Raw genomic sequence first — 22,679 nt, 5'->3', positions numbered from 1 at the left:
GTGGCGATATCGGAAAGTTTTCCGATAAATAAGTTTTAGTAGGTCGGTTTTGGAAAGGATTATATGCGAGGAATTGAATAATATATTTAAATTCAAAAGTTCGAATAGGAATTAAGAGGAAAAATGTCAAGAAAAGCTCGAAATAAAGTGCAGGGACCAAAGTGGTAATTTAGCCACTTTGTGTCGAAAATGGAAATTTGCAGGATTTGACGAGAAAATAGTAATATCGAGCTTCGTATTATTTATTGGATATAAATAATACATATAAGTTATAATTTAGAAAGTTATTGATTTAGTTATGGATTAAATTGAATGAAACAAAAGTTTAAAGTATAAGTGATAATAAACAAAAAGAACAAGGCCAAAGTGGCATTTTAGCCAGGAAATATAAGAAACTAAATTCAAAGAAAGAAGATCAGAGAAGGATCGAGAGAAATTGGGAAGTTATCGCCGATTACCGTCGTCTCGCCGCCATTTCTCCGTTCGACGTCCAATTCGCGTGATTTTCGAGTCAATCTCTTTAGAATCGAGAGCTCTATCAATCCTAAGCTTCGTTTTAAGGTAAATCTTTGAAAATTTTGGTTAAAAATTGATATTTAAGGGCTGTTTTGAGTTTTATGGTATATTGGTTTGAATTTGACGTTTTTTTAGGTTAAATGGACGTTTTAGTGAAAACGAGGTTATGGGTATTGAGCGTGGGTGTGTATAGCACGTCGGAATGGTGGTAAAACCCCGGAAATCGATTTCCGGAGGGGCTGTGCATGTTGTGCACGAACGTGCACCCAGCAAGGTGCACGAACGTGCACCCTTCATGGTGCACGACCGTGCACCCTTCATGGTGCACGACCGTGCACCAGCAAGGTGCACGAACGTGCACCCTTCATGGTGCACGACCGTGCACCAGCAAGGTGCACGAACGTGCACCCTTCATGGTGCACGAACGTGCACCAGCAAGGTGCACGAACGTGCACTTCGTTGCACGATCGTGCACTTCGTTGCACGATCGTGCACCCACCGTAGGGCACGCCCGTGCACCCCGACTCGTATCCACGTGTATATGACTTATATTCGATGTAGAAATTCAACGTTTTGAGTAATTCGACTCTAAAGGACGGATTTCGGACTTTGAGAATCATTGGTTTCGAGCTAAGCTTGACGTTTTAGATAGTAAACGATAATGAAAAATGCTAAGTACGTTATACGATTCTCTAGAATGAGAAGTGGTATTCGCTAGGTCGTCGATACGACTAAAGTTATCGAATACGTAAATAAGTATAAAAATGAAACTAAACCCTAAAACTTAAAAGTATTATACGTGTAAAAGTACGAGTTTCACGTCTAACTATTAAACGATTTATCAGACGTGTCAGCGAGTAGTGGGGTCAGTAGACGCGGACTAGCGAGAGAGTACTATCAGATCGACCACATCATTACTTGGATAGCGGTCACTGTGAGTTGTATTTTACTTTCGTGTATTATATATTAAAGTTATTTTAGATATATATTTATACTGTTTATCGCATCGCATGATATATGGTTTGAGTAAATAATAGATATTTCTATCAAGTATATATACGAGAACTAGTATGCGATCCGAAGAAACTAGCTACCTATTGGGTGTCAATAGGCTGTGTGATCACCAGTATTGAGTTAGTCTAGTGTGTTTTCATTTGAGAAATAAATTGATACGTATAACGAGATACGAATAAGAATTTTGAAATCAGATAATGATTTGATACGAGTGAGCACTCGATTACGGTGTAACCTGGAGTCCCCGTATCTAGTGGGTTGGACCCACCAGTGAGTTGGACTCAAAGCGTGAAATGTAATGATTAAATTGAACGATATATGATTATTCAAGAGATGTGTCGCATGCTAAGATGTTAGTTTCGAATGGATCAAATACCTGCTTATTATTTTATATTATTGTTTTCTTGAAATGTGATGCTATGTTTCTGTAATAACACCGTTAATAAATGCAAACTCACTCAGTATTTTCCCAAATACTGACCCCTCACCTTTGATGTTTTCAGGTGCTTAGTATGTGGACCTAGCTAGAGGCCAACTTTGAAGTCCAGAAGTCAGCTGTGTATGTTTAGTATCTGACTTATGTGAATGCTACAGTAGTGGTCCCGTGTGACAGAGTCGTAGCCTAGACAGCAGTACATTTTGAGTGTACATATTACTTGTTGTCTTGTTTACATGTTTTTGTAGGCTACGTGTTTTATATGTGGTTCATGGCCCCAGATGCCGGTGACATGTTTTGAGACATTAACTGATGTATATAGTACCGCGAGGCCAGTTCGTACAGGGTACGGTAACTAGAGCCCGCGAGGTTTAAACAGTTAATGTAAATATTTGGTTATATGTTATATAAATGTGTTTGCTTCCGTGATTAAATATTATTTGTTTATTATTGTGAAAAATTATTAGTGATTTAAGGCTTGCTACGGGTTCCGGAGCTACCACTCCCGTTCCCTAGCGCCGGTTGCGGCTCAATAATTTGGGTCGTGACACTTACTATGAAGTGCAAGCCCCTGTTGTTTCTGATCATAGTCCCATGGTTGTTAAGATGCAAACTGTTAATGAGAAGAAAGTTAATTAGAGGGGTTAAGTTTTATAATGCCTGGTGTGAGCATCAGGATTTCCTAAACTCTATCAGAAGAGGTTGGAATATAAATACCAATGGTGTCTCTATGTATAGAGTATACAAGAAGCTAAAGAACACTAAAAGTGAGCTCAAAAAGCTGAACATAAGGGACTTTAGTGAAATATCCATTAGAGTCATAAAAACTAGAGATATGCTCTTTAAGCTTCAGAATGATTTACAAGCTAATCCTACTTGTATTGAGTTGATTGATGAAGAGAGAGCTGTGAATAAGCACTTCTGTAAGTTGATCAATTGGGAGGAAAGCATTTTGAGGTAGAAATCGAGAATGAAATGGATAGCTTTGGGGGTCAAAAACACCAAGTTTTTCCACAGGTGTATCAAGCAAAGAATCAATGAAAAGAGAATAATGAGAATTAAAGTTAATGGGGATTATGTTGAGGATACTGACCAAATTAAGGAGGAAGTCCTTAGACATTATAAAGTTTTCTTTGGAGATAGAATGAAGGATAGAAATAATGTCAACCCTGATGTTTTTGATCATAGGCATAAAGTGAGCAGTGAAGAGAATGAGATGCTTACTAGAGATGTTTCTGATGATGAGGTAAAAAGAGGTATGTTCAGTATTGATGCTGAGAAAGCCCCAGGGCCTGATGGTTTTGGTAGTACTTTCTTTAAGAAGAGTTGGAGTGTGATTGGTGGGGATATTATTAAAGCAGTAAAAGATTTCTTTAGCACTGGTAAAATGTTGAAGCATGCTAACTCAACTAGCATTTCTCTGATTCCTAAAGTAGTTGTCACTAATTCTATTATACCTAAATCATTGATAAGTGCAATCTTTGTAATGTGAATATGGAGAGAAGAGAGCATCTTTTCTTTGACTGCAACTTTTCAAACAAGATTTAGAGGAACGTTCTAGATGGTTTGGGTATTGATAAAGGGATCCTGACTTGGAACAGAGCGGCCTGCTTCTTCTTCAGAAGAGCAATTGGCAAATCAATTAAAGGTAGAAAAAGGAGAACTTTTACAACTGAACTTTTTCAAACAAAATTTCTCCTGTTCTTTTTTCTCTTTTGATTTGAGTTGTTTGCTGTTTTGTTTAGCGCATGTAGTGTGCTTGTATCAGCTTTGCTGAATGTTTTTTTTGGTCTATAGCAGGCTCCACTCTTTTTGGTGCTTTTACAAAAAAAAAGTATTGTTAAACTATACATATTTTTTGAATTTAATTAAGAACTTTAAAACTTCTCAATTATATACTGGAAGTCTTATTTTTCTCAATTCGATATATATATGTTGATATGACACATTTATTGGCGTAATTTTGCTGAGGAGAACATTATTTTTGGCAGCCTTGTCAACATATTATGACATCATATATCTTGAGAAAAAATGAAACTTCCTGCATACAATTAAGACATTTTAAACTTTATATTTAAATTAAAAAGATATGTATAAGTTTATGAATTTTTTTGACATTTCTCCATGATTAAACCAGCCAGAGAGTTAAAACATGTGTTAAAATTAGAAGCAATTTCCACTAAAAAATAAAATAAAAGCAATTAAAACTGAGTGAGTTAAAATGAGAGTCATTTGCACCGTATGCAAAATTGGAGGGCCAATTGGTATATTAGGCCATAAGGTACATGGAATTTCCCGCGTTTCAACAAAATAAATGTTGGGTTTCGTGGTTTACAAGTTTGGTTTTGATGGCGGAGAATTCCATCTTCTCTGCAACATCTTCTTGTTGTCTCAATGATATTGTTTCTCTTTAGAATTTGCCGTCTCTTATGACATTATACCAAATTTTACTTTTTCTTTCTCTTTTCAAATTTCAAAACTATCATGAAGTCTTCCAGTACTGGAATCCACCTCCAGGTTGGTTTATCTTCCTTTCTTGAATTATTAGTCACATATTTGTAATACTGTTCTTGATCATATTCTTGAATTATTATGGATTGGAGGGGAAGTCCGGAATTGAACTCACGATCTTAGCATTTTGCTGTTGAGCGCTTATAACAATTGAGTTATAACTCGTTGGTTGCTTGGCAATTTTTTTTATTGATTTGGAAAATTTAATTAAATGTTTATCTTACCAATTAGTTGCTCATCATGAGGAAGTAGGAATCATAATTATAATTGTGAAATTTATTTGGATGAGTATAATTATATTTAGTTTAGGAGGAATGAATTTATGTACCCACAATTTTAACGTTTTTTGCCAAATATACCACGATTTTTGTAGAATTAGGCACGTTTATACCAAATTTATTTATAAAAAATGATTTTTTGAGTAAAAATTGAATCAAATAAAGGGCATGGTAAGTTGCTAATAATTGAAATTGAATCAAATAAAGGGCATGGTAATTTATTTATGTTTTTCAGGTTTTAACTTAGTGTCCCTACTACTAAGCTATGGTTTGAGAACTAGTTGTTTCAATTTAGAATTTTGGTTTAGTCATTTTGAGAAACTCTTAGGCTATGTTTGGTTCATGAAATAGGTCCGGAATAGAATATCTATTTCTTATACTTAGTTCATTAAAACATTATTTCTAATGGAATTGCTATTTCATGATTTTATGTAATAAGTATTCTTTTCAAAAAAGTAAAGAATAGATATTCTATTACTTAGGAACAATTATTTCGGCCATGTTTGGTTCATGTAATAGGTGCGGAATGGAATAGTTATTCCGTATAGAATGAAAATTCTTTGCTTTGGTTCATGGAATAGGTATTCCACGGAATTGCTATTCCATGATTTTGTAGAATAAGTACTCCTCTCAAAAATTAAAGAATATGGAATAGCTATTCCATTTCATGCTATTCCATTCCATGAACCAAACATGGCCTTCATTCTATGTTTATTCTATTTTGATTAATTAAACAAAATAAATATCATAAACATACGAAAAATTCTGATTGTTTCTGTTGGATCACAGGAATGTTACATTCGTGCCCGAGATAATCCATTCTTTGATGGTCTATTAAAAGGTGATATCATCTCAAGGAATCGGAGTCCGACATTGGACTTTCAAGGAAATGATGGACGCAGGAAGAACAATTCTCGGACAACTTCTGATATTACTCATGCAAGAAGTAACAAACACTTCATTCAAGAAATATCCGAGAACTCCGTGGAGTCGCCAATAAAAGACTCAGTCTCAGACATTGGTCTGAATCCGGTTGAGCAATCTGCATTAGGAAGACTGTCCAAGATTTCAGAATCAAATTCATTAGTATTCCCAAATTTTCAGTCTGATACGAGCTGGGAGTTGGGTGGTACATATGTTCCAAGTAAAGAATCTAGTCCCAAAGCTTCTGAAGCAAATAAAGAGTGTCAAATTGTACCAAAACCTGCGGTCGAAAAATCACCAAGACCTGCGGTCGAAAAATCTTTTAGCATGAACAAAAGGAAACAGAACCTGTCAAAGATACCACTTCCTCAATCTGCTGCATCATTCTATAATGGATTGTCCCCTGACCTTGAAATTATGCAGTCATGGGACAGCATTAAGAGGCTAAATCTATTCTTGAAATCCGGAAGAGAGGATGTCCGAGCTGGTGTTCCTGGAAGATTCTTGCATGCTGTAATTGGCCAAGATTCTGGTAATTTTCTTTGAACTAACAGTTTTTTTTATCAGAAAATAAGAACCATACTATGAACTAAACTTTTGTTTTTTTTCCTTAATTTTTCAGATGTTGGATCCATCATATCAACCATCATGTATGCTTTCTACTTGAACGAGGCGCAGGCAAGTGACAAGTTGTGCACTGTACCGGTGATCAATATGAAAAGGGAAGACCTGAAATGTCGCGCTGAACTGCAATGGTTGTTGAATTCATGTCAAATTGATGAGTCATTTTTATTGTTTATAGATGAGGTATTTCTTCCTTGGAATGGAAAAACTTTCCATCAAATGGTCTGATTGGTTATTGAAACCCAAGTTCCCTGTAAATATGTCATTTTTTCCATCATAAATTTATATTTTGAGCAGATTGACCTATCATATTATGATCTGTTTGGGAGTCTCAAGCTAGTTCTACTAAATGGAGACAAGCTACCAGCCAAACAAGAGGTAATAATCTGCTAAAATCTGTATCTGGCTTTTATTTCAGATAATTAGACACATTGGAATGCTTGATTCCTATTGGTTTCATGTTTTATCAGGCATTAAAGGGAGCACTCACCGAGCTATTCAATTGCAGAAAGGTGTGTTTTGCTAACTCAATGCGGTTCACTTTGGGATATTCTCACTATTTCCAGAAAATTGTGGTGTGAAAATGTATACTCGTCTGTCTGTTTTGCAGGGCGAATCTGAATATCCTGGGGTTGCGAAAGTTACTGTTTCCGAGGTAATGTACTAAGTGATGAGTCTGAATCTGTGAAAAGCATACCGTACTCGTTTAAGGACCAAGCATACAAGCTATATTGAGTCTGAACAGGATGTCATGATATTATTATGAGTAGAGTACTTGACCTCTAAATGTCAAATTGAAGCCGATTACATGCTAACCCTTTTATGCATTGTGAAAACTGTTATTTGCCATTCATATTTTCTGTTTCTTTTAACTCTGCTATCACACTGTATAGAAACCATTATGGATTTCACATTTTTCATGCACAGGACTCCTCTTGTTGTACCCTCATTGCTGAAAAGTTTGCACAGATTTCACCGGAGATTTTGGCCGAACAAGGATTCAGCAGACTTTTGGTACTTTTTCCCCTTCCCTCTTATAAGTTCCCAAATCTTTTGACTGTTTCCACTTCCTCTGATTCTGTCTAGTTCTTGGTATTGAGTATTTTCTGCTGTTTCAATTCTATCCCTCCTCTAAACTGACCGTCCTCTTATTCAAACGCAGTTGGCAGGCATCCTCTCAGATACCGGAAACCTTTCCGGCCCACATTGTACAGATAAAGACAAGTACACTGCTACACTATTGATCAATGGTGCTGGCCGCTTCGGCTCCAATGGTCTTTACCAACTATGTATGCCAGTCTGTTCTGTGCTATCTTTAGCTTCCAATTAAGATTCACACTTCTTCTCATAATAAGAGTTAAATTTGTGTATATGCAGTGAGATACAAAATGCATGATGTTTCCGATCTCAAATTAATCGACATATTGCGCAAGGAGTTTAAGAAATGGACAAGAGTAGGTCTGGACTTTCACTAAACTCAACTGCTACTAATGTCTTAAAGTCCAACTGATTTTTGATCCTATAAATACTTACAAATCTACTTTTATCCTTACCAGGTTCGAAATCAGTACTGTCGTACATTGGGATGAGCTCTATTGGTATATCAATAGAGCAACTTCTTTCTCATCAGGATAGATCGACTCAAGAAATCAAGTATTTCCAGCGTAAGCAAATCCTGATAGAATCAACAGTCTATGATCAATTAGTTTTTATCGTCTCATTGATGAAATGATTGTGTTTTTATCAGAAGTTGCATAATGACTGAACCATTTTTTTTGGTGATATGCATACACTACTGTCAGGTTTTATATGCTCTTTGCAGGTTCATTTGATGTATTGTTGACTGTTTCTGTGATGCATTGTTGTTTAAATTACAGAGTTGGAGAGACTTCGACTACTAATGATAGTATCTGGATATTATGATTCAGACAACAACTTCAAGGTCTGTTAAATTATATTTTCATCATTTAATGATTTTAAAAAATTCATTCAAACCAATGCTATAATCTATAAAAGCAGTAAATATTTGAATTTTTTAAATTGTTAGGCCACATTATTTATTTGGTGTCACATGTAGATTCACTGGGATATTCAGAGTCTGGAGCCAAGCCTCTATATATAAGATCTAACTGATAAACTTAAGAGATAAAAGAAACCAAACAAAATGATGAAGAACAAAGGGTCAACGCAGCCCTAAAACTGGTATTTCGCGGTCAAATAAATCTATTTTAATTTTTTGGGTCAATTAGACTCAAAACTTGTATTTTCAGGGTGAAATAAGTCATTTGAGTCAATTACGCCTCTAAATTTGCATCTCGGAGTCAAATAAGTCCGTATTTGAGGTTTGACTTAAGTTAAGAAAGTTTTGGGTTTAATTGACCCAAAAAAGTTAACATAAACTTATTTGACCCCGGAAACACAAATTTTGGGTCTAATTGACCCAAGAAGATAAAATGAACCTATTTGATCCCGAGACACTGGTTCAAGTGCCACCTTGACCCTTTATTCAAATGATGAAACTATGGTTATAGGATCATTTGAACTTGGATTTGCAAGTTACAACATGAAATTTATATTCTTGAGAAACTCATGAGAATTTGTTTCAGCTTCACTATTAGTTCAATTTGGACAATATAATATGCATTTGGATTCTTTTTATTTTTTGAGGAACATTTGGACTTAGTTAGAATAATATTAAATTGACTTATAGCTTTGCACCATTTTGTAACAAATAAAGTTGACTATGCCTTGCATGTTTTGGTGTTACTTAGAGAGAGATCCTATTCAGTGCCGAATCAGTTGATCTTATGAAGAATCTGCTCTTGTTCCTGAATTCCAATGCATCTCACCTCCCTCTCAAAGTTCTTCCCCACAAAGGTTAGTAATTTTTTAATGTGAACCGTGCAAGGACGTAAATAGATTGTAACTCGGGATTAAACTTGAGACTAATGTGCTAAAGGGTTAAGCGGGATTATGCAAAAGCTATCTTGCACGGAAACTTGTTGAATTTACGTCCGAAAACGCTTCTTAAACTCCATAATTTTATGTTTAGAACCTATTCTTTAAAAAATATCATTTTGTCGCTTTTCGTTTTAGCATTTTTCGTTTCAGCATTTCCGTTATCTTAAATGAAGATGCAATGAAAATCCTCGGTTGGATGTAGGTGCGAAAGATGAAATGATGAGGGTATTTGAGATTGACAAGATCACATCCAGAAAGACTATTGAGCGTCTCCTAGAAGAATTTGATGCTGCTTCTGCTGTAAAGGCTTAATCTGGTTCACGACGAGCATTCTCTTTGTTGATTTAATTTGGCATTTGTCTCAAAAACAATGGTGAAAACTTGAATTATTAAAATTAATTTCCATCCACGGGCGTAAAGCTTTAATAAGATGTATTAATCATATATGTATACGTATAAAATAACTTAAATATGTAATGAAATAAGCACACAAAAAATGAAAATTTAATCCTTTACCATAGCATCAAATTGTATGAGCATCTATTTATTAAAGTCGTTAGATCAAATCCGTCCACAAATGCTATATCTTTCCTCCTTATATGATAATAAAGTCATAAACCGTGTTGCATTCGAACACACAGCTTCCGCCAGTAGCGATTGCCTGTCCGCGTTCACACACAGCATATGGAAACTCGATATCTAATTTTCTCCGTAAATTCGTTTTCAAACTCGTAACGATAATGTAGAATACTAATTCAATTTATCTACTCCTAATAGAATTAGGGTACCCATTTTTGCACTCCAAAAATTACTGACTTAGACCATAATACTGTTTCTTCAATATACTGTACCTAATCCTATAAAACTTATAATAACAGAGTTAAATGAGTAAACCAACCAAAACTTCAATGTTTAAGAATGTCTAATACTGTACTGGAAAAAATCTTAAATGTCAAAACACTTGTCAATGTATATATTTGTTCAAGAATTATGAAGTTTTGAACTGGAACCTCAATCATAGCAAATTAATCCAAAAATAATAGGTCATGTGATTATTTACAAAATTAATTATACAAAAACAATCTACAGATTTGGCGAAAATCTGAAGAGTTAGTGTTCCAACTCGATCCATTCGATTTCTGCCTGGTCTTTATCTGCATAATGCGGTTAATTGAGCCGAGATGAAACAAAATTATCAAGGACAGAGGCATTGGCTAGCAAAACATACAATCTAGGAAGGAGTTTAATTGTACCATGTTATCATCCACTTTCACCTGATTAAGCAGAATTTAGTATAAGGTTGCAAATTCACCTGTTTGCAATGCTTCTAGCATTTTCCAAGAACTGAAAACCTCTACCAGGGTCTCCACTCAAGTTTGAAAAGAAATTCTCGTAACTATCGCTTACTTCTATATGATTTTCAGTCTTCTCGGCCTGGAAAAAATCTGAAGATCCTAAAAGGTTTTTGCTGATCACTTGACAGTGTCTTTAGCAGCTGTGCGTAGGCAATAGCTTCCCCGTCGTGTGTGCTTGTGCCCCTCTCAAGCGAACTTCTTGTGCATTTACGGAGTAAATTAGAAGCCTCACTCGGCTTGGATGCTGCCAGAAGCTCCCATTCGAGTGTAGATACCATCCAAAGGAACCAACCTTGCGGAATCAGAACCTCAAAGAACATTATAAGGTGTGTTTAAAAACTGTTAACATAATGCAAATACTAGGTTCCTGAAGGTGGCTAAAAGATAACAAATTTCCTGAACACCATACATAAGGTTAAGACAAGAGAACATCATATGAACAAGAATGTCAGTTCATCTTGCACCTGAGCCATCAGAATGATGAGAGCAACTTGGCGAACAGAGGAAGAATTTCATTAAAAATCTCATATACAAATTACAGATTCCTTATAGTAATGTAACTAAAAAAGAAGTACCTTGTCAGTTTCTTTAGAAAGTGGCCGAGTCACCGCACAATAGGAGCCAAACTCAAAACAGCAGCCTCACCAGGGGTGTGCATAAATCGAATTGAACCGAAAAACTTAATCAAATCAGACCAAAATATTGAATTCAATTCGGTAGTCCCAAGCAAAACGGCACCCTTTGGGTTGAGATGGGTGATTTTTTCGGTTTTTGATAATTGATTCGGTTTTGGGCAGAAGGTAACCGATTTAACCGAAAAATATATCAAACAAAATGTTTGGTTTTTGAAAAAAAGATAGGCAATTTGGTTTCTGATTCTGTAATTAATCGGTACGATTGGTTTTCCATATCCGAACCGACCAACGCACATCCCTAATTCTCACAAAAAACACTCTTATCAACAACACAACACACGGCCCGTTTTCGGTTACGGTTTCGTAATTAAATTACATGTGTATTAGTATAACTGAATAAACTAAATCAGTTGGTTACAAAATGAGGTTAATTGAGTTTAATTAGCTATGCATAGGCTTCCTTTTTACTTCGAATACTTGTAAGACCCCATTTGATCCACCCGTCACAAGTGTGCACTCATCCTCATCAACTTGTCTCCAACAAACACTGTTTACAAACACATGATCGCCCACTTGCTCCGACCCATGACCCCATATTGGCTCACCCCACCTCTTGTCATACACAACCACTTGGTTGTTCTCCGACCCGCAACCCAATAACCCGCCTGTTCTCCATACCGACAACCCAACAAAGTTCCTGCGGTTAACATGGCCCTTGTACGAGCGGATCATTTCACAATCCTCTAAATTCCAGAGACTTAAGCGGCCATCAATGCTGGCAGATGCCAACGTGGCATTATCCACAAATCTAACGTAGGTCACGGTTTTCTTATGCCCATCCAGCACCATAACCGGATGAGTCACCATCCGAACATCATACCCGTATACCCTACGGTCCGCACATCCCACGGCTATAATTGATCCACCAAACGGATTGAACTCCACACAGCATACCGCCTTTTTCAGCACAGCTGTCGTAGCCACAGAACCACCTCCGTCGCATCGCGGGTCCCACAACTGCATGGTCCCGTCGTCCGATCCCGACGCCCCGACAACGGGTTGCCAATGCGAATAATCCACGCTCCATACCCGGCGCCCGCCGTGCTCGTCGCGTTCGAATATGGCTACCTTTCGCTCCACATCATGCTCCATAACTACGCCATCATAATCTCCGGACCCTATCACCCGGCTGCCCGAACCGGGCTTCCATCGCAGACTGCTGAGTTTAGCTGGAGTAGAGATGTAATAATCGCACGCATTGGCATGGTCTAGCAAAGATAGAGCGTTAGCGTGGTGCGGAAGCAACGATGTGAGGCTGTAAATGCGTATTTTTCGGGCGATTCCGCCTGTGGCAAGGATGGTTTGGGATTGGTCGAACTCGATTACGCCGACTGCATCAGTTCCGGCGGTGGTTGAGTTTGAAGAAATCACAGTCCGCAGATTAAAATCCCACTCACATCTGAGGCTGTGTTGTTCTTCATCTTTTTGAGGGTCCAGTGAAGTTGCTGGATGGAATTCATCTGACAAGTTTTTCATAGACTAAATAAGATTGTTGCAGCCTTTCAACCAATGAGAGGTTCCCATGAGTCGCCCTAAATTTCTATTTTCGATGTGGATAAATAGGTGAAGTAGTTAGTTAGTTAGTTATCCAAAAGTAGTATGCACTTTTTAAAATATTTATATTATTTTTCCGATGAGTTTTACTTTTCATTTTTTATCAAATCCACCGGATTCTGGTGGCCACGTCAGTAAAAATATACCGAAAATTAATTCGTAATAGATTTGAAAGAAAATGAAAGTTCATGATTTTATATAACAACTTTTAAAAGTCGTGATTAAAATGAAATTTTGTGTAAAGTTTGTAGTTTTTTATGAAATTAACCCATATATATACAAAATTATTGGATATCAATAGTACAATTTATGAGTCTAAAAAATTAAAATTAATTTTGTCATAAAATAATATTAAAAAGTTCACCATGAATAAATTTCAAAAAATTATTATTAAAATAAATCGTTACGAACTAATAAATTTTACTATATAATTTATCATTGTCGTATAACATCATTTTCTATAATAAAATTAGTACTTTTTAAACTCATAAAATTCTAAAAAAGTTGAATTGAACATTAGTTATGTTATTAGCAAGCAGCGAGAGTTTATGAAAAGTAAAAGTAAAAATTAAATAGGTAGGGAGACAAAAAGGAAAAGTGGCGTGGTCACTTTTAAGCCTCATTTGTATGTATGGGGAATGTTGTGTCCTTCTTTGACTTACGTGGTTTAAGCCAAGCCTTTTTTGCCTTTTGCATGTTCTATTAATTGAGAGAGTGTTTATCCCATGCAACCGTTGCGCCACGTCATTTTTACATCAAGCCAATGAGCATTTGCGATAGGAAATCTTTTAATTATTACTTATTTTTTTTATCATTCAATTTTCCACATGGCTAACGCACAATTGGTTTGTTGCACGAATGACATGGCGCAACGGTTGTGTGCAATAATTTTTCTAATTGAGATCTCGTTTTTTCTTTTAGATGCCTAGTATTAGTTTTTGTTTCCAGAGCTTTAGTTTTATAATGGAATTATTTAAAAAAAATTCATTTTCAAATATATTTACAATGAATTTATCTATTTTTGTAATTTCTCACTATACTCTAATAACAAACATATTTAAGAAAAGATATTGTTGGCTAAAGACTTTTATCCATAATCCTTAATTTTAATGATAACTAAAACTCACTACTTTGTTTACTTAAATGTTGCGAGGCCATGTTTTAGAAAGTTCATAATTTTTCTATCTTAAAATACAAGCAAAATTGTTGGAAGGCATTTTCGGAATTAGCTTGAGGTATACCAGCTCAGGAGACAAGATCAGATTGTGACAGTGTACCTTATACTACAAAATCAGGCTGCCAGGTCACTACCAAACAAGATGTTCCCAACCTGGTCTGATTAGCTCGGCAGGCAAAAGGCTCCTCCATTTGGCATTTTGCACACCTTGCATTTATGGATAAGAATCAAGGCACATGACTCAGCCCTAATTCTAGAAGATTCTTGGAGCCTACATATACCTCTCCATCAACCATTTATCAAGTGTGTGAGCATCAAGAGAGAAAATCACCACCACCACCATTGTGCTTCATAAGTTGGTTATCCATCTCAAAAAAACTAGGATTAGTTTCGAGTGAGAGTTTTTACCACCAAATATCTGTAAACACTTGTGAGGATTAGACTAGGTTCTGGGTAGAACTAGGTTTACATTCTCAAAGGGAAATAGTTTGCTGAAGTTAAAGAAATCAGCTTGTAAATTACAGACTAGCTTCTGGGTAGAAATAGGGTTGTATTCTTAAGGCTTTGTCTCCAGCCCGTAATAGAGACTGAAGAGTGGAAATTTTAAGGATGGGTATCCTTAAGGAGTGGATGTAGGCAGGGTTGCCGAACCACTATGAAAATCTGGCTTGATCTTTTATGCTTTTCGTTTTAGCTCTTTACACTACTTAGCTTACTGATTGATTAGTTTTAAAGAGTTTTTCAAACTAAACCTACTTTTGAATATCTGTGTTTTAACTTTTGCAAAAACAAGTTTATCTTCTGACCTTGTTCAAAGCTAACAAGTTCTTCTATACTTGCCTAACTTAAGCAAGATCGAAGTTATTCAAAGTAGCTTGAGCTAACTTCATATCTTATCACATTTTAAAAAAAAGTTTTTAAGTCTCAATTCACCCCCCTTCCCCCCTCTTGAGCTACTGCTGGACCCAACATATATATTATATACAAAAATATTGTCTCATTTTAAGTTAAAATTTTACATAACCACTCTCTTTTCTCTTTCTTTTCTCTTTCTTTTCTCTTTTTCTCTCAATTTTCTTTTTCTTATTTTCCGTTTGTATCTTCCGGTTACTTTTCCGTTTCTTTCGTTTTTTCGTTCACATTTCCGTTCGTCTATTTCCGATGAGTTTTTCGTCTCTTCTGGTTGCTTTTCTGTTCGTCTCTTCCGTTCGATTCTTCCGTTCGTGCTATAAATTTTTCGACATCATTTTTAAATTTTTTTTGTAATTTTTTAGGGTTTTTGTGATGATTTAAATATTTTGTAAATAAATTATTATGATTTTTTTGTTTATAAAATTGTTTTATTATTCATATAATTATTTTGTCTTTCTCTCATTCATATATTTTAATGCTACTGATTCTGTAAAGAACAAATTGATATATGATGTATTTGCAGTGTTTTTATAATGTATTTACGTTATAGTGTATTTTTGGTGTATTTATAGTTTATTTTTGGTGTTTTTCGGTATATCTATGATATTTTAGTGTATTTCTGCCGCTTTTTTAATATCTCTATGGTGCATTTGCAGTGTTTATAGTGCATTTGAAGTGTTTATGGTGTATTTGTAATATTTTTATAATGTATTTACGTTATAGTGTATTTTTGATGTATTTATAGTTTATTTTTGGTGTTTTTCGGTATATATATGATTTTTTCGTGTATTTCTGCCTTTTTTTAATATATCTATAGTGCATTTGCAGTGTTTATGAGCATTTGCAGTGTTTGTGGTGTATTTGCAGCATTTTTATAGTATACACCATAAAAACACTACAAAAATGTCATAAATACACTATATATACACTATTGTTACATTATAAAAACACCATAATTATACTAAAAAAACACAATAGATACACTACAATACACCATAGTTACATTAAAAAACTCGATAAAAATAAAAAAATCAGAAAAAGAAAATCTATAAAAAAGAGAATAAAAGTAAAAAAAAAATGTATTTGTGAAATTATAAAAAAAGTATTTTTCGTGGAAAAAAAATTAGAAAAGTAAAGAAAAAAAAACAATGTAAAATTATAAATAAAATAGAAAATGGTGTAGTGTAGGAAATTTCTTCTTTTATAATTTACTTTTTAATTTAAGTAGTTATTTGTGCGTTTAACTTGTAAGCAATTAGTAATTAATATATAGACTAATTTTATGAACAAATCAGTTATGAACTTTTTGATTATAAGCAATTAATTCCATTTTAACATATTAGTTTACAAGTTGAGGGAAAAATTACTTAAGAGGACAATTAGATTACAAATTGAGAGGACAAATGAGGCTAATTGCCTATTGTTTATAAGTTCAGGGTGCGAATTTGCTATTTTAATTTTAATTTTTTTATACCTTACGATTAAAATTAGGAAAATTAAATTTCTATATTAATTAATGATATTTTTTGATGTTATAAAATAATATATTAACATTTAGATCAATTAGAAAAGAAAACTGTAATATAATAAAATTTTGATTTTTTTATTAATTTATTATCTTAAAGTAGTTATATTTTTTTTAAAGGCTTAACATATTTAGAGGTCGTTGTACTATACACTTTTTTTTTGAAAATCCTTATACTTCATTTTTGTATTATTTGCTCCCTCTACTTACCTATTTTCGATTTTCAGGTTCTTTTTTAGTTTTTCTAGTCCATTTACTTACAATTTTTTCCTCCAATCACATAAAAGGACTGGAAAATTTTTAAAAAGGACCTGAAAAACAAAAAATAGATAAATAGAGAAACCAGATAATATAAAAATGAAATATAAGTATCTCCGAAGAAAGTGTAAAATATATGGACCTTTATATAGGTTTGGCCTTGTTGAAATGAAAGTAGGAACAAAGGATCAAATCACCCCCTCAACTTTGCACGAAATATCAAATGAGTCATTCTCGTCGCTTTTGGTACAAACAGACCCATCTCTGCTCCAGCGCCGTGGAGCAGACTCAGATGGGTCTGCTATGGCGATGGCTCTGCTCTTCCACGATGGAGGAGCAGACCGAAGTGATAACAGAAAAAAAAAATTGACTGAAAAAAATTCCGACGGAAAAAGAAGGGGATGAATTAGAATTAATTGTGTTTTATTAGAGTAAATTAGGATATAATTAAGAGTTTTAATTAAGTAAAATATAATTTATTTTGATGAATTTAAGTAAAATATAATTAATTAGAGTTAAATGTATTTTATTAATTTAATTAAGGTATTAGGATATGATTAATTAAGTTAATTAAATAAAATTAGGAAACTCACTCTCTCAGGGCTTTTTTTGATATGAAAACGCAATTTTTGGGTCTGTTTGTACCAAAAGCGACAAGAATGATTCATTTGATATTTCATGCCAAGTTGAGGGGGTGAATTGATCCTTTGTTCATTTAGTTACACTATATAAGTTAAAACACAAAACTATAAAATATGAATTGTACATATCTATTTTCTCATAAGTAATTATATCTATGAAAAGAATGTGAAATAATTTGATATAAGTATATTAAATAATGACAACTTTTTTCTTTGTTTAAATTCAACATTATCCATTCAAAAAAACTGGAAAGTTTTACTTATAGTAATTGACGAGGAAATAAGAGATTCATAAATTGTATAAGGTGGACCAAATAAAAGAACTTGGTACTTTTTTATTAGAAAATTAAGGAACGTAGAGGTGGCTACCACTGGATAAATGGACTAGACCTGGAAAATTGGCAGAACCCATTGTATTGGGTTATGTTCCTAAAATTTTAATAATTATATCTATATTTTTGCATTTTATTTATTTTATTTATCACTTATTAATGTCATCCTCATTTAATAAACACAATTAAACTGTATATACCTATTTTACGGACAGATAGAAAAGTGATAAGAGACCGAAATATCCAATAATAATTTTTAGAGAGACTCGTCTGGATAACGAGCTAATGATCCGTTTGATAGAATTCGAGTGGACTAGATTGTCATGCAGCGGCAAACTTGAAGGATTGAAGTGTAATTATCGCAAATAATCTATAAAAATTCAAAGGGATCGTGATCCAAGTCTAAAAAATTGGAATAATTTAAAGTCTTGAAAGCCCATTTTGATACTTTCAGGGACTAAACCAGTATTTTTGCCACCTTTTTCATGGCACCCATCAATTCATACGAAAATTGTAAATAATTAACCTAAAATAGAATTTCAACCTAACCTAATTCAATAAAATAACCAAAAAAATACCTTGATTTCATTTAGAGTAGAAAGAGCGCCCCTGTCCTTGCAATTCTCGGTGATTCGAAGTCTTCAAAATCATTGTCATCTTCATCATCCCGATTTTACCTCTACTCTTCTTCATAGATGTCTGACTTCAATGAAATCAATTTTTCTTTTGCGGGGTCGTGATTTTGATTTGGGAATAGAAAGCTTTTTGATTGGGGATTCTTTAGAACTTGACCTAATTTCTACCATTGCGAAATTCAAATTTTAGAACAGAAGACAACTGAAGAGGAAGGTTTGAATGATCTGTTACTCTATTAAATAAAATGGAGGTATTAAAGGCGAGAATCTCGCAGCACAGAAGACATGCAAATCGAATCATAAACCACCGTATCTTTCAAATTTTCAATTATATTTATGAAATAAGGAAAAGTTATTATTCAATAAAAAATAGAAAATATGGCATTCCTTCAAAATGAAACTCATAAGAGATTTTTACACAAATACAAGAAACAATTAAAATAATTACAAATTTACCATCCGAACATTTACTTTACAAAAATTCTGTCAAATGAAAACTTAATTACAAAAAATACTACATATTGATTCTTATTTACAAATATGTTGTCTTGTGTCCTTTACTCAAACAATAGCTGTTTCTGTTTATAACCCACTATCTTACACAAACAAACACGTTTTTCCCTATCAAAATTTATATCCAGAAAACAAGGTATTGTTAATCCCCTTCTCTGTATTTTCTAATTCCACTATAACATATTACAACCTCTTATATTGCAGAAGTCTGAATTACTACTTTTCTCATTGATTTCAAAAATTGGATCACCATTAGAAATTCCAGACTTGAAAATCTTCTACATCAAACACGCACAGGTAAGGATTTCGATCTGTAATTTCATTTAAAGTTATATTTTTGGTGTTCATTGTTATACTTAAATGTAATTACATCGCTTACATATATATTGATCTTTTAAAGAAAAATTCCAGGAAAACTTTTGAACTCTTATAGCGTATATTTGTTTTAAACAATTTAAATTGAACAATGAAGGTTTTTCACGGAAAAAAAGGAGATGGAATTCATTTTTGGTTATAATATATATACACGATATATTTTATGTACATTTGTCATTAAGGTGATAATACAGATTACTGAAACTAATTATATTTGTTATTTCAAAATATGCAGTGATCATAATGGGAAGTATACCAATATTAATACATTATGATGGCGAGTGGGATGACAAATTCAGTTTCTCAAATTTCCAAGTAAAAGGTGCTCTCCTTCATAATTATTGCAACTATAAAAATTTACTTGAAGTGATATCAGATGCATTGAAGATAAGTGACTTGGATTATAAAGTGGAAGTCAAATATAAAATCAAAGATGAATATCCAGCATTGGCTATTGAAGACGACTCCAGCTTGTTATTTTACTTGGAATTAGAGAAAGTTGACAAAGAGTTAACCAAATATCCATTGTGCATTACTTTTCAAAGATTTGAATCACACATAAATCTTCCTATATCTTTGTCCCAAGGCTTAATTCCTTAAAAAAACCCCACCTTGCATTTTTTTTTCGTTTATACCCTGACCTTGTAAAAATACCATTTGTACCCAATTTTGAGTTTTTATGTTTCATCTCTACCCAAAAGCATTAAATTGTACTCTTTTCATTTGAAAAAGAGTTTAAAACAATTCTTCATTTTTAACTTATATACTAATTAGATATTAAAGTTATTAATAGTACAAAAATACCATCTTCTTCAAAAAATTAAAAATAATAATAATTTTTTTTAATTTTTTTTAAAATAATTCCGAATTTTTTGTTTATTTTTTTAATTTTTTTTAATTTTTTTAAAAAATATTTCTAACAAAAAAATTAAAAAAAATAATAATTTTTTTAATTTTTTTATTATTTTATATAATTAAAAAAATTAATTAATTATTTGGATATATTTGATCATTTTTTAAGTTTAAGGATTTATTTGTATTTTTAAAAATAGAAAAAAGTATGTTTTAACTCTTTTCTAAATGAAAAGAGTACAATTTAATGCTTTTGGGTAGGGATGAAACATAAAAACCCAAAATTGGGTACAAATGGTGTTTTTACAAGGTCAGGGTATAAACGAAAAAAAAGTGCAAGGTGGGGGTTTTTTAAGAAATTAAGCCTTGTCCCAACAATCCAAAATCCAGGAAGCAAATAGAGAACAGGCAATTATTGTTTCAGAGCAGCAGTCATCGAATATAAGAATAGCACATTTGTTTTCTGATTTTATTGATTATGCTATCTTATTGAGTGAAAAAGTTGCTAACGAATCAATTGAGGATATGGAAGAACAAGCTGCGGAAAATATGGTTTTTCAAAGCAACTGCATGATAAATAAACCACATGCTTTTGTAGGCCAGACAGTCATAGATGTTGGAGTTAATTTTACAACAAAGAAACAATGAAGAATGTGATGAGCTTCTATGCAATCAAGAACCATTTTCAATATAAGGTAACAAAGTTTTGCGGAAAAGAATATAGTCTGAATTGTCTAGATGATAACTGCAAGTGGAAATTTAAAGCATCAAAAAAGGGAAACACAAACATATTTATAGTAAGAAAATTCAACGATATACACAATTGTTCTTTAGAGAACAGATTGCATGCTCAGCGACAAGCAACTACTGTCGTAATTGGAGAGTGTATCAAAGTGAAATATTTGAGTATCAAAACAGTATATACTCCAGCAGATATATTAAGAGATATGAAAGAAGAATACGGCATCACTATGAACTATCAGAAGGCATGAAGATCAAAAGAAAGAGCATTGGAAGATGTTCAAGGAAAACCAAGTGAATCATATGCATTGTTGCCTAGTTACGTATATATGTTGAAGATAACAAACCCTGGATCAGTTGCTGAAATAAAAGCACGGGATGATAACAGGTTTGAATATGCATTTATGGCTCTTGACGCATCAATTAAAGGGTGGAAATATTGTAGACCTGTGATGGTTGTTGATGGAACCTTTCTGAAATCCACATATGGTGGAACAATGCTCACTGCAATAGCACAAAACGCTTCCGGTAAGCTGTTTCCACTTGCATTTTGTATAGCTGATTCAGAGAACAATGCTTCTTGGGAATGGTTTTTTGTTAAAATAAAGCAAGCATTTGGTGTAAGAGAGGGTCTAACTATCATTTCAAATAGATGTGATAGTATAGCAAACACAATTAACGAAGTGTACCCAGAAGCAACCCATGGAATATGCATGTTCCATTTGTTCAACATTTTAAAAACAAAATTCAAAAGAAATGCGAGAAACATTAAAGATTCATTTTTTGGGGCTGCTAGATCATACACAAAGGATAGGTTTGAATACCACATGAGCGAGCTTGACGAAGAAAATAAAAGTATTCGTCCTTATCTTGAAAGTGTGGGATATGAGAAATGGACAAGAGCATTTTGCGAGTCCAATAGATACTCAGTAATGACTTCAAACCTAGCTGAATCGTTCAACGCAGCTACTAAGGCAGCAAGGGAACTACCGATAGCAACATTGCTAGAGTATTTACGCAGTTTGACGCAACAATGGAGTGTTACAAATAGAAGCATAGGCGAAGCAACATTCATAAAAATTTCAAGACAAGCAGAAGCAATGCTAGAAGAAAACACAATTCAATCCTTAAAACTATCTGTAAGTCTCTAATTCATTACCACTGTTACATTAAATTTAGTTAATAAAAGTTCTATTGTTTACTGTTATATTTAAAATATTTAAAGGGTATGTTTTAGGTATATAAATGATAAATATGATGTATATTTTAGTATATTAACTTAAGTTCAGTATTTATAGATATCTCTAACAAAATAATGATACAATTGCAGGCAAAAGAAGCAAGCGGTGGACTATTTAGTGTGCTGCAAAGTGGCGAAACTTACACTGTTAATTTGAATGACAAAACATGTACTTGCAACAGATTTCAAGTACACGAGATATATTGCCCGCATGCAATTGCAGTAGTAAAAGAACTTCATCGAAACACTTATCGATACTGCTTAGCTTACTATACCAAAGAGACTATGTTTGCGACATACAAGGAAACAGTAATACCCAATTCCTGGTTCAAGAACATGGAACATACCTGATGAAGCGAAAGAAGTTATCATTTTGCCACCTCAAGGAAAGATTCAGCCTGGAAGACCAAAAAAGAGTAGATACAGAGGAGAATGGGAGTTCAAGCAGCAAAATAATTGCGGTAAATATAGAAAGAAATGGCATAATAAGAAGACATGTAGAAATTTGCCAATATGAAATTGTTTAGTGAATTAAAGACATACTGTTTTTTCATTATCACATACTTTTAGTTTGTTTGTACTTTCTTTTGTAATGAATTTATATAAGTTC

The 22,679-nt window shown here is 33.6% G+C and overlaps 3 protein-coding genes across 3 annotated transcripts; 2 read left to right on the top strand and 1 right to left on the bottom strand.

Annotated features, from left to right (window-relative positions):
- Window positions 1–4,187: 4,187 nt before the first annotated feature.
- On the top strand, window positions 4,188–9,772 carry LOC126672669 (uncharacterized). Its single transcript, XM_050366623.1, has 15 exons — window positions 4,188–4,247; window positions 4,381–4,483; window positions 4,991–5,088; window positions 5,545–6,211; window positions 6,302–6,486; window positions 6,601–6,681; window positions 6,774–6,815; window positions 6,914–6,958; window positions 7,231–7,317; window positions 7,466–7,592; window positions 7,681–7,761; window positions 7,860–7,967; window positions 8,181–8,245; window positions 9,075–9,180; window positions 9,467–9,772. Exons 1-15 carry the CDS (start codon window positions 4,188–4,190, stop codon window positions 9,574–9,576), a joined length of 1,965 nt encoding a protein of 654 aa, XP_050222580.1. The 3' UTR covers window positions 9,577–9,772.
- A 1,841-nt stretch (window positions 9,773–11,613) lies between these two features.
- Window positions 11,614–12,897, bottom strand: LOC126671311 (WD repeat-containing protein RUP2-like). The gene has a single exon (XM_050365075.2). The coding sequence runs from the start codon at window positions 12,788–12,790 to the stop codon at window positions 11,696–11,698; it is 1,095 nt and encodes a 364-aa protein (XP_050221032.1). The 5' UTR covers window positions 12,791–12,897; the 3' UTR covers window positions 11,614–11,695.
- Window positions 12,898–20,732: 7,835 nt separating this feature from the next.
- LOC126672668 (uncharacterized) lies at window positions 20,733–22,596 on the top strand. The gene is made up of 3 exons (XM_050366622.1): window positions 20,733–21,074; window positions 21,168–21,968; window positions 22,252–22,596. Exons 1-3 carry the CDS (start codon window positions 20,733–20,735, stop codon window positions 22,594–22,596), a joined length of 1,488 nt encoding a protein of 495 aa, XP_050222579.1.
- Window positions 22,597–22,679: the final 83 nt, after the last annotated feature.

Source organism: Mercurialis annua, linkage group LG3, assembly GCF_937616625.2.
Source record: "Mercurialis annua linkage group LG3, ddMerAnnu1.2, whole genome shotgun sequence".
Classification (NCBI taxonomy): domain Eukaryota; kingdom Viridiplantae; phylum Streptophyta; class Magnoliopsida; order Malpighiales; family Euphorbiaceae; genus Mercurialis; species Mercurialis annua.
This window is presented reverse-complemented; position numbering and strand designations above follow the sequence as displayed.

Coding starts and splice junctions, on each gene's coding strand:
- LOC126671311 (XM_050365075.2), bottom strand. CDS start 12,790: ATGAAAAACTTGTCAGATGAATTCCATCCAGCAACTTCACTGGACCCT.
- LOC126672669 (XM_050366623.1), top strand. CDS start 4,188: ATGAGAGTCATTTGCACCGTATGCAAAATTGGAGGGCCAATTGGTATA. Junction 4,248..4,380: donor TTGGTATATTAGGCCATAAG/GTACATGGAATT, acceptor GTTTCTCTTTAG/AATTTGCCGTCTCTTATGAC. Junction 6,959..7,230: donor CGAAAGTTACTGTTTCCGAG/GTAATGTACTAA, acceptor TTTCATGCACAG/GACTCCTCTTGTTGTACCCT.
- LOC126672668 (XM_050366622.1), top strand. CDS start 20,733: ATGAAGAATGTGATGAGCTTCTATGCAATCAAGAACCATTTTCAATAT. Junction 21,075..21,167: donor TCACTATGAACTATCAGAAG/GCATGAAGATCA, acceptor TATATGTTGAAG/ATAACAAACCCTGGATCAGT. Junction 21,969..22,251: donor TTCAATCCTTAAAACTATCT/GTAAGTCTCTAA, acceptor TACTTGCAACAG/ATTTCAAGTACACGAGATAT.